We start from the raw sequence: 12,339 nt of genomic DNA, 5'->3' as shown, positions 1-12,339 counted from the left end.
ATGATACTCAACTCTGTTTCAGTGTTAAAAGTGGATCTTCATCAGAGCTTTCTCAGCTCATAACCTGCCTGCTTTTATCACATCCTGCATCGATTATTGTAATTCCCTACTGGCAGGTACCCCTTCTAATCTTATATCACAGCTGCAGCTTATTCAAAACTCAGCTGCAAGAGTCCTTACTCGAACCAGCAGCAGCGAGCACATCACACCCATCCTGCTCCGTCTTCACTGGCTCCCTGTGTCTTACAGAATCGAATATAAAATCCTACTAATAATCTACAAAGCCTTAAATGACCTTGCGCCAAACCACATCAGTAACCTTCTCCATCACTATGTGCCTGCCCACCCACCAAAGTCCTCTGGTTCTGGCAATCTTGATGTGCCCCACACTAATGGGCACCCCGACTCTGGAATGACCTACCGAAATTAATCAGGTCAGCTGACTCCATGAATTCTTTTAAAAAACAACTCAAAACTCATCTGCTGAGGAAGGCTTTTAGCTCTGCTACACTTTATTACCCTTTTTCAGTTTACCTCTTTGTCAAGATGCTCATGTAACCTGTATGTGTGTGTACTATGCCATCAATTATGTTGTCTGTTAGGCTTTTCTCTGAATTCACTATCTTACTCTTCTCTATTTATTTATCTGGTTTAGAACAATGCTATATACCCTGCCGTTCTTTCTTAAACTCTGTAAAGCACCTTGAGCACGGGAAAGGCTCTATATAAATAAAATGTATTATTATTATTATTATTAACATTCTGTGCAGCATCTCAAATTATATAACATGATGGGAACACAAGTCAGGAGTAACACTGGAAATCTGATGACAACACACTGTCTGACAAGTTTTTATAGTTTAATGGAAGAGTGTTAAAGCATGCTTTTCCACTGCTTTGAAACAGACTTTGCAGCAAAGTAAACACATGGAGTGACTTTTTACTTCCATTCTGTATCAGTAAACCGAGTACAGCTCTCTAGCACCAAAGACTCATGCTCTCTCTTTGTTGGAAAGTTACAAGTTTTTTCACACAGATTATTGAGTGCAGGAACTGATTGAAGCTTTAGTAGTTATAGTCCCCATATTATAATAGTTTTTAGCCGGGGGTTCAAGACGTAAATGTGAAGCATCTGAGAAGCTGAAGGAAAGCATTTTAAAAATTGGATGATGCACTAAAAATGCCCATAAGCTGCTGCTAGAATTCCTGCTGAAGGCAGTCTTGAAAACTGAAAAAGGTCAGACAACTATGAACTGGATATCATACAAATACATAAATAATAATTGCATCTAAATTTAATTTGTTTTCTAAGGATTACTATTTGAATATATTGAACATTTGTGTACGTAAACTAATATTTAATAATAATCTTTTTGACTGTAACCATGATTGAGAAAGAAAAAAGAGTATGAATTTATACATTATTCTTTTCTTCTCAACGATCAGGCGCTTTCTGTTTGTTTTTAATAGAAATGCATTCTGTTGCTCGTGCACTTTATATTACTGCTAAATGCATACATGGATAGAAAAAGTATATACTGTAATGCTTTACAGTCACACATTTAAAAAATGGATATTTGTACAGTATTCCTTTAAAGTGCAGTCTACCTCAATTAAACTGCGACAGCAGTGCCAGTAATCCAGAACTTTGGAAATGTGCAACCTTCTAGAAAGGTAATTGGAAAAGACAGAAAAAAACAGGTCAAACAGAAAAAACTATACACAGTAAAGAGAAAATGCTAGCACCCTATTTTAACTGGATCCAGTTTTTCATGAAAGGAATGATAGTTGTGTTGCAACATATTGCAACACATTTTAAATGAATTTCTGCCTTCTTGAAAAACCCAATTTAATGCATTGGTCCTCTATTTTGTTGAAATTGTTCCAGCTAAAAAATGCTGATAAAAAGCATTAAATAATAAACCCCAACACTAAATATGTACCTTAAAATACTAAGTCATAAGTTAGCTTCACAGCGTAAAAGAAAAAAAGAAATCTAATATCTATTAACAGGTGATTTTTATTTAACAAAAAGGACAGAGACCCAGTGTCTGCTGACACTTTATATAGGATTTCTTTCCTCTAAGCTGCTTGGCAAAAACAGCAAGACGTTTAGCTATTTTAGACTCCTTGTTAGAAAAACAACAAAGAGTGTAGCTTTTTGGTACACACAGCCACTCTGATGTTTTAGATTTTACCTGGGTAAAACCCAATTGAAAATTTAGATTCATACCGTAGGCATGTGCTTTTAACATCCATACACAGATATTGTGTACTAAAATAGCTTGTTTGCTTTGAGATGCCAAAATACACTTTTGTTTTCTTACTGTTGTTGATAGGGAGCCTTTGTCTTGCACAGTAATATTTTCTTAATGAACACACATGTACATTTCTGAGCTGCTGGGAAGGAGAAAAAAGTAAATGAATCTGTTTGTACTTTGGTGTGCATTGTAGCTAGAATCGTTTTTCATATGTGGATATCAAATTTACTGCATTTCACAGAAACAGCATCATAAAACAAATGAACTGTGATTAGATATTTAATACATGAAAATAATCTGTATAATGTGTTTTTGTTCATATTCAAAACTATCATATTTTCACTGGAGTTTCCTAATGTTTGTGTGAAAATTACCCTTAACTATTTTCCAACTGTGTCCCCATGTTCTTGTTGAACTCATTTTAAAGTAAGTGTCTCGATCCACTGTACCAATTCCATTCATAATTCTGAACACTTCAATCATGACACCTCTTAATCATTGTTTGGTCAAAATGAAAAAGTTTAATTATTTTCTTCTTTTCTCATAACTCATCCGTTACAGACCTGGAATAATCTTAGTGGCTCTTCTCTTTTTCTAGCACTTCTATGTTTCTTTTATAGTTTGGAGACCAAAACTGTACTCCAGATGAGGTCTAACCAGTGTGTTATAAAGCTTCAGCATAACCTCATTTGACTTGTAGTCTACACATCGTGCTATATAATCTAACATTCTATTAGCCTTATGAACACAGTCTGGAAGTTGATTGTGACGAGTCCACTATGCTGCATTTCTGACATTCCAAATGACGGCACATCAAAATCATTTTTAGCAATAAAATGCATTGCATTTTGTCATTCCAATAGATGGTGTATCACAAACATTAACACTGCTTTTACAAATGCCATACCAAATAGCAAATAACAAAAGACATATGCATTACATGCTGCACTGCAAACGTTTCAGTGTTCAGTTTATATATATTAAAAATAGTAGTGGCCCTAGCACTGCCCACCTTGGGACACCACTCTGAAATTCACATTCACCCGCTTCTGATAAGGTTACTTACACCATCACCCTCTACTTCCTGTGTGTTAGCCAATTCTGCAGCCATCTACACACTATACGCTGAACTCCCACCTCTTTTAATTTGATGCCCATCTTCTAATGTAGCACCTTATTAAATGCTATCTGAAAGTCAAGATAAATAATATCATATGTGCCACTTTGATCATATCCTTTTGTTGGTTCCTCATAGAATTCCTCATCTGAACCCATCCTGAATTTTCACCAATCCTGCTATTGCCATCTGTTGCTAAGTCTTATCCTTAGTAATTCATTGCATTAATTTACCTGTGATGCATGTTAAGCTTACTGGTATGTATTTAATTGGATCTATACAATCATCATTTTATATAACAGGATAATATTTGCCATTTTCCAGTCCTTTGGAACTTTCCAGTTTGCAGTTACTACCTAAAAATGTGTGTCAAGGGTTTAAATATGTACTCACTAACTTCCTTAAGAACTCAAGGATAAATATTACCTGGTCCTGGAGATCTGTTTGATTTCAGCCTATTTATTCTGAGCAGTACTTCTCCCTCTACAATCTGAAAATCATTCTGTACCTCCTTAGTAGTCCCTTTTATCACTGGGAGTTTATCCACTTCTTCACATGTGAAGTCCTCAAAAAATGCAAATTTAGAGTCTCTGCTATTTCACTGTCTGTATATTTTAATTCTTCTTTGCTTGATACAAAATAGATTCTAAACCTGTAACTTTTAAGCCGAGTCTAACAGAATTCCAGTCCTAATGCACATTATTAAAGCACATTTTCATTCACAATATACTACACGAGATGAATATCTGTGTGTGGGTGTGATGATTTACAATATTACAAATATAAAATATTTTTAAAGCTTTCTGGAGTTGAAAGCTTTTTTATTGACTCCACAACCCTGTTTTTAACTGTGATTAAAATTAAAAATATGTTTATATGAGAATATTCCACATATTATTTATTATTTATATATATATTATGTATACATTATTCCACAAAAACTTTGTGTGCACAGTTTTAGCTGCTTTCAATGATTTTAGAAGGTTCAAAATAAATATAAAAAAATAATGTCAACATGCAATATGCATCCTATGATTTAAATCACTTAAAGAAATTACATTTCCACCTGTCATAGATGGTTGTCATATATGCTATTGATAAGCACAAATTTCACTGATACTAAAAGAGACAGTTGCTAGGGTTCAGTACACGGTTTATATGCTCAAGTGGCTTACTGTTAAATTTGGCTTAATATGCTGAAAGAGAAATTTGAAGCACATAACATTTTCATATATTTTATTACCTTATCTTTTTGGGGAGTCCCATTTTATAAAAGTAAACTTGAATACAATAGAACCCACATGAGACCCAGTGTGAAATTTCTAATCAGTATTCTTTATATTTTATCTGTTTGGATGACCCTCCTCGCACAATATCCCAAGCTCATCTTGTCCAACCAATGAGTGTGGAAGGGTAAATAGAAGTTTTATTTATATATAAGGTTTCTAAACTCCTTTGGGGCTCCCCTCAACAGGACGACATGCCGAAGAGTGTCCCAAAGTGTGATCGCCGTTTCTATGGAAGATAGTCTGTCAGTTGCTGGGACAACCGCGGGCTCCCTCAACTGTGGCAGTTCGCCGAGAAAACAAATCCAAAAAGATCGCGGTGGCGCTAGGAACAATAAGGGTGATGGGTGATGCAAGGGACAATATAACTACAGGGAACAGTATTACTTGGCCATTAACTTGGACATGACCCTGTCTGATTGCTGTGTCTGTGTATAGTAAAGTGGAACATCCCGCCACAATAAATAACTGTGCTGCTCCTGTTTCAAGCTGAATAAAGTTTGTTTTGCTAAAGTACTGAGACTCAGCCTTGTGTTTCGGGGTGCAAGACAGGGACTCACACGTCACTATATTATATTATATATCCATCCATCCATCCATTGTCTCCCGCTTATCCGAGGTCGGGTCGCGGGGGCAGCAGCTTGAGCAGAGATGCCCAGACTTCCCTCTCCCCGGCCACTTCTTCTAGCTCTTCCGGGAGAATCCCAAGGTGTTCCCAGGCCAGTCGAGAGACATAGTCCCTCCAGCGTGTCCTGGGTCTTCCCTGGGGCCTCCTCCCGGTTGGACGTGCCCGGAACACCTCACCAGGGAGGCGTCCAGGAGGCATCCTGATCAGATGCCCGAGCCACCTCATCTGACTCCTCTCGATGCGGAGGAGCAGCGGCTCTACTCTGAGCCCCTCCCGGATGACTGAGCTTCTCACCCTATCTTTAAGGGAAAGCCCAGACACCCTGCGGAGGAAACTCATTTCAGCCGCTTGTATTCGCGATCTCGTTCTTTCGGTCACTACCCATAGCTCATGACCATAGGTGAGGGTAGGAACATAGATCGACTGGTAAATTGAGAGCTTCGCCTTGCGGCTCAGCTCCTTTTTCACCACGACAGACCGATACAATGCCCGCATTACTGCGGATGCCGCACTGATCCGCCTGTTGTTTTTGAAAACTTCAAAGCTATAGATGTTCTAAATATCCACATTAAATTTTCCCATTCACCCTTCTGGTTGTTCAGGTGTGAAAGAAAATTTTAAGACTAAGATTTACAGACCATTTTAGAACATACTACACATACTACATAATGCACTTAATTTACACAAAAAGTTTTGGTTTAAGTGCATTTAAAAATGTTCATTTTAGATAGTAAACATATTAATCTTCTTCCTCAGTTTTTAAGACTCCATTACACATACTGGGGGTGCCAGGATACTTTATAATTTATTTTTTTCTTCACTGAAGAAAAACGATTTGTTGAATAATTACATTTCCATATTTACCCTACTAAGAAAATGGAAACTGTATCACACTTAAGCTAGTGTAAGCAAAAACACAGAAATAACTACAGGAACAGAATAACAGTGCTAACTGAATAGCAATAGCAAACCAGTAGTGGTAACCTCAGAAGTGGAAAACTGAAAATTGTTCAGGTAGAAAAGAAAGGAATTAAGGTAATATTAAGGTAAATAAAAAAATTCTTTTTAGAGTTTAATTACATAATTTAATATACTGTAAAGTTGTACCTTGTGATGCATACAATGAATTTCAAGAATGTTCTGTGCTAATATCGTACTTACTATTCAACTGCATTCAGGTATGGTGACTTACCTAGTGCTGTCCGGAGTTGGTTTAGTATAACCTTCCACAGCTCCTTCCCACACACGATTTGCCATGGCATTACCAATTGCTGTCATCACCATTGTAAGCTCCACAGGCCAGTCATCCAAATCAAGAGATCTCACCCGGGATAAATGTGTTCCAAGGTTCCGATGGATTCCAGAACACTCGATGCAAATTAGTGCTCCTAAATTTAAACTAGCCCAGTCTGGGTCTATAGAAAGGGGAAACAATTCAGGAAAAAGATCACATTCAGAAATCTTGATCACTAAACAAATATATAATTCATTTTACACTATAGTATATTAACAATTTTTAAATACTTCTGTTTCTGTTTTTTGCTCACTGCAGTTGTGTGGTGTTTGCATACACTTCACCAATTCTGACATGCCCAAAGAGGTCTGTGCAAAACAACAATTCTAAATTGACCCAACTGGTGGGGGTGTTAAGTTAGTGTGCTCTGATAAAGAACTGGTGTCCTCTCTACAAGTGGTTCCTGCCTCATGTTTAGATTTGCTGGATGCAATCAAGGTCCATGTAGCCTTGAATTGGATTTATTGAGTTTGACAATGTTATGTTGCAGTTGTACAGTAAGAGGTACAGTATATATGCTGCTGATTAAAGTAATACAGATCGTCAGCTGTGACTACTGCCAGCTAAAACTGAATATTAATAATGATAGCATTTGTATATTATGAGAGGTGAATTTTTCAGGTTGGCAATAAGATTGTAGTTGCAATGTTGAAAGAATCAAAACCAGCTATAACCGATCCCCAGAAGTAAAGTGGCAATCTTTAAACATTTGTAAGAATGGACAATATATTAGTTCTGAAGCCACAGATTCGGCTTGTGAAGGCACTGTAATCTGTGAAGGCTTGCAGTCATGTAAGCAGAAACCTCACAGGAGTTTATGAAGAGCTCATACTCAAGCATGTTTTGTTTAAGAGAAAATAATTCTTGTATATAGACAATTTACTGGAAAAGCAAGCTGATCTCTTTTAGAAAATAAACAAAATAGCTGGGCTGTATTTGAGGCTGTCACTCAGAACACAGAGTAGATTTTATATATGCGTGCATGTATATCTCTATATCCATATATATATATATCTATATACATATATATATATATATATCTATATACATATATATATATATATATATATATACATATATATATATATATATATATATATATATATATATATATATTATATATATACACACACACACACACACATATATATAGAGAGATCTATATACACACACACACGCTTTAATGAAGGTTCTGAGTGCAAATTATTTGGAAGATGAGAGGGCACAGCCTATTATATACAATAATGCACATTGTGGGTGGGTGTTTCTTGTAGGAAGAGTTGTTTCTTTTAAGTGCTTCTGTTAAAAAAACCTACTTATCAGAATCTCTAATGGTGATGGGTGTAGCATATTTAATAAGTTCTCAAGTAAGATTGCTCTGAGCTCAAAAAAGGAGTTATAATAAGATACCTGATTGGTGTAGGTGCACATTTTGTTGAATACAGGTGCTTTAAGGATGCTAAGTAAGAGTGCATTAAATATTATGTCATCAAAAGCTGTAAAAGTGCAGCTGGCAAATAATTTGTGATCAAAAAGGAAATCCTGCTGTTTGTCTGTTAACACCAGGACCAGCTTTTAGTTTACTGTAGCCTTAAATAACATAAGCTCATCAAACCTGAATAAGATCTTTCTAAAAGGTGAGTGCAATTTGGACCCATAATGTTAAATTAAAAAAACAAGATGATACAATGGGGCCTGAATAAAGTTGCCATATGAATCACCTTCAAAGAAACTTGACCTCTGTCTTGTGTCTCCCTGTTTCTTTATAGTTGAACAATGGTGTAGTTTCATCTAATCGAACTGCTTTATGACTAATATAAAAGGTATAACAAAAGACCTTCAGGAAATCTCTGAAACAGATGCTATTATTGTTTCTTTTAATTTGTTTGTAAAGTATGAGACAAATTGAATCAGGTCAATAAAATTGAAATATATATATTTTTTTAAATACATGGTATAAAGACAGCATTATGCCGAAAGTAAATATATATAGCACAAAATAAAGGCATTGAAGACAAAAAAAAAAATACAAAAATAAAAAAAATAAACAGATTTTCTAGACCCTATAACACAAATATAAATACTACTGTCTTCACTTACTGGGTGCTTCACAGTCAACACAAAAGCTGTTCCCTCGAACATTACGAATGGACTGGATGGTAACTGCATCACTCTGGCTCCCCAAGCGCGACTGAAATCAAAATTACATCAGTGTTTTTTCATTAGAAAATGTAATTGCAGGGAGGTAAGAAAGAGGGTTTTGGAAGGCAGCATGCAAGGGGGAGGAGAAGGCAGACTACATCTGATTAAACGAATATTAAAATAAATCACTTTCTCCACTTGCTGACACAGCCTGTGTTCTTCTTCTGATGCCTGTCGACTTTAATAAGGCACTCATATGCTGCAGCACACCTGTCTGCCTCTGACTCATCGGCAGCAGCTGGAGAGGATTGTGAGTCTAAGACTGCAATGAAACATTCCTTCAGGCTTCATGTTTTACTGTTCAAATTTTAAAGCTTAATGCTGACTAGCAGTCATTGTATCCAGAATGTGAATGGTAAAGAGCATTACTACATTTGCTAGCTGCAATTTGGAAGATTATTATTACTGAATAAGTAATCTAGCTTTGAGCAAAGCAAGCTCATCATGTAGGTAGTTTGGCCTAGTGATGAAGGTGCTGATTCAGGTTCGCATTTTCTTACTATTCTACCCTGAACAAATCATTGGATTTGCCAATGCTTCAAATGAATAAATATATGAACAATGATACTACATACAAGGTTTGTGATTTGTAAGTTCCTCTGGGTATATGCACTAGCTAAATGAATAAGTGTAAATGAATCAAGTACTGAGTATTGAACACTGACAGCCTCCTTTGTCAATATAACATCAAATTCTGCTTCTTTGGGATGAATCTAAAACAAGTGCCATGTCTATTAAATATTAAACTCTTTGGACTGATTTATTACACTTACCAATTTACATCTTACATCACTGTCGTGAATACAAGCCCACCACTGTTACTTCGTAATATCAAGAAAGAATTACTCATTCAATATATGTTTTAATTTTGTCATACTAACCACTTTGCTCTACATTATCACATCTGTCAAATGCATTTAAATATTCAAAACTGCACAAAGTTTGTACAGAGTATTTCCAAAAGTAATAAATCTAAATAACCTTTTTACTTGCATTAATATAATTTAATTGAGTGTTCAACCACTTTTATACAATGCATAAATGAATAATTAAGGTTCTTTTGAATATTATACATTTGCAGGTGTTATTCAAATTCATCCACTGTGGCTTATTTTGCTGCTATCCCATATACAGTGGATTCAGAAAGTAATGTAAAAAGCTTGAAGAGACTTATCCAAAATGACTCAAGTTGTAATTGCTGCCAAAGGGGCTTCTACAAAGTACAGAATTAAGAATACTTACATGAATGAGAAATTTCATTCTTTGATTTTAAATAAATTTGTAAAACCTTTCTGAAAGAATGTTTTTACTTTGTATATAAAGTGTGTAGAAAGTAAAGAGGTCTAAATACTTTCTAAATCTAACACATTTCCAAATGACACATAAAATTAACAACAATTTATACCTGAAAAATTGAAAGATGATGTAAATGATCTAATTAAGTATATTCAAATTGAAATACATATCTAAAGCAGGCATGCTTTGTGGTTTCAAGTTGTTTCATATACTATTAGTAAGCACAGCAAACTGTTTACACAATTTTGTATATCTGTAGCAACAACAAAGCATATCAAACACTCAGAAAAACTTAACAGGGAAAAGAAACAATAAAGAGAGATAGTTTAAGAGTACAACTGAGATATATTTTTTTAAATAAAAATAAAGAAGGATCTTTTTCATTTAAAGCATGACCTTTCACATTTTAGAACACTTTTAACATAGGAAACACTCCATTTACAAAAATAAATCTTATTGTATTTAACTATACTTTCTAACATCATGCAAGCAGATAAATGGCTTATTTCAATTTACATCAGTTTTGATGAACTGTACACAATCGTATGAAAACAGTATTAGCTATTATAAGTACAAGCAAGCATCTACTGTATTTTAGGCTTCTGTACTACAATTAAACAATTTGAAATATATTTTGCTATTATGAACCCCCCTCCACTGAAAATATATATTACTGATTTTCTTTTAAAGTGAATTCAGAACATTTAAGTTCAGATAAAATGCACAAGTTGAGACCTTGATATTGTTCAATACAGCTCTCATTCCAGAGCTATACAGTAGTAGAATTTCCATCTTAAAATGAAATTTTTCAGTATGGTTAACATTCTAAAATAACCTAAAATAGTTCATTTTAAAACAGTGGCCTCCCTAGTCACTAGATATCAGTTAAATCAAGCATGCCACTAGGCATTTGTGTAGAGATCCACCATCAAGTGGATTGCAGCAAATCAGTCAACATGTGCCAGCATTCCTGTGAACTGGTGATGAAGAGGGCATAGATAGATAGATAGATAGACAGACAGACAGACAGACAGACAGACAGACAGACAGACAGACAGACAGACAGACAGACAGACAGACAGACAGACAGACAGACAGACAGATAGATAGATAGATAGATAGATAGATAGATAGATAGATAGATACTTTATTAATCCCAAGGGGAAATTCACATACTCCAGCAGCACCATACTGATACAAAAAACAATATTAAGTTAAAGATTGATAACAATGCAGGTATTTAGTATTTAGATAACAAAGTGGTATTTAGCAGCTCTATTTAATAAAGTTAACACTCAGCGTTTGTGTACAAACTACAGTATACTTGGCCTTCGTGTGATTAGGAAATATTTTTCAATGTACTGCATTGAATGTTTATTTTTTTAACAAATCAGCTTGTGATCTCCTAAAAGCTAACTATTTCACAATTAATGCATTTGAACACATGTAAGCTGTTCTATAATGCACAAGAGAAGGACATATTTGTAATAAGAAAATGAAAAACATTTAAGAAACTGACCTTTAGAAAAGACAAATAATGTGTGATAGGAGACATACCTTATTCTTGGTGCTTTCACAAGACTGTAAACTAGCAAAAATCTGACTTTCAATTGCCTGGACCCATGCTTCTCTTTCGTCATTGGTGGAGGCCTCAAAATGCCACATTTGACCAGTAAGTGATACAATGATGAATTCAAAGGACTCTTCTAGCTCTGCAATTTAAAAACATGCAGTAGACTCTGATAAAGGCTGGCCAAATGCAACAGTTTTAATTTTCATACCACAATCGCTCTTTAAAATTCTAACTTTCACTTCAGCAAAACAGACGTGCTTCTTTTGATTAAAGCTCAGTATTATAATATGCAATTGTTACCATTTTACTAAATACTCATTTTTTATGGCTGTTATTGCAGTTTTTTAATATATACTGTATATACATACAAACACACAAAATCACACTGAATCAACAAGTAAACAATTTGTAACTATATATGTATAATTATGAACTCATCCAAACCTTTACTTTCAAAATTATTTTTCATGCCAGTCCTTGAAACAATTTCTGTTTATCACTAGACACATCAAAACATTACATTTTGTATAATATATTGGTGTTTCTGTGCTGCAATTTACACGTTTTCCTATCTTCTGTTGCAGTTGCCCCAAAGAGGTTTAGTGTCGTTCTATTCATTTATTTTTGCTGCTTTTTCTTGCATTTCACATGTGGAAAAAAACTTAAGTACATACATACATTC

General features: G+C 35.0%; 1 protein-coding gene across 2 annotated transcripts in view; it reads right to left on the bottom strand.

The window, feature by feature from the left end:
* Window positions 1-12,339, bottom strand: part of agap3 (ArfGAP with GTPase domain, ankyrin repeat and PH domain 3) — a 1,735,421-nt gene that overhangs the window by 60,046 nt on the left and 1,663,036 nt on the right. For both annotated transcript variants that reach the window (XM_028803882.2, XM_028803880.2), the window contains exons 14-16: window positions 11,642-11,796; window positions 8,687-8,777; window positions 6,485-6,707 (exon numbers count right to left, since the gene is read on the bottom strand). In XM_028803882.2, the coding sequence (XP_028659715.1) occupies window positions 6,485-6,707; window positions 8,687-8,777; window positions 11,642-11,796 (469 nt within the window). The remainder of the gene's footprint in view (window positions 1-6,484; window positions 6,708-8,686; window positions 8,778-11,641; window positions 11,797-12,339) is intronic.

The sequence above is a fragment of the Erpetoichthys calabaricus genome, chromosome 6, assembly GCF_900747795.2.
Source record: "Erpetoichthys calabaricus chromosome 6, fErpCal1.3, whole genome shotgun sequence".
NCBI classification, from domain to species: Eukaryota; Metazoa; Chordata; class Cladistia; order Polypteriformes; family Polypteridae; genus Erpetoichthys; species Erpetoichthys calabaricus.
The sequence above is the reverse complement of the archived record's forward strand: the minus strand, read 5'-3'. Positions and strand labels throughout refer to the sequence as shown.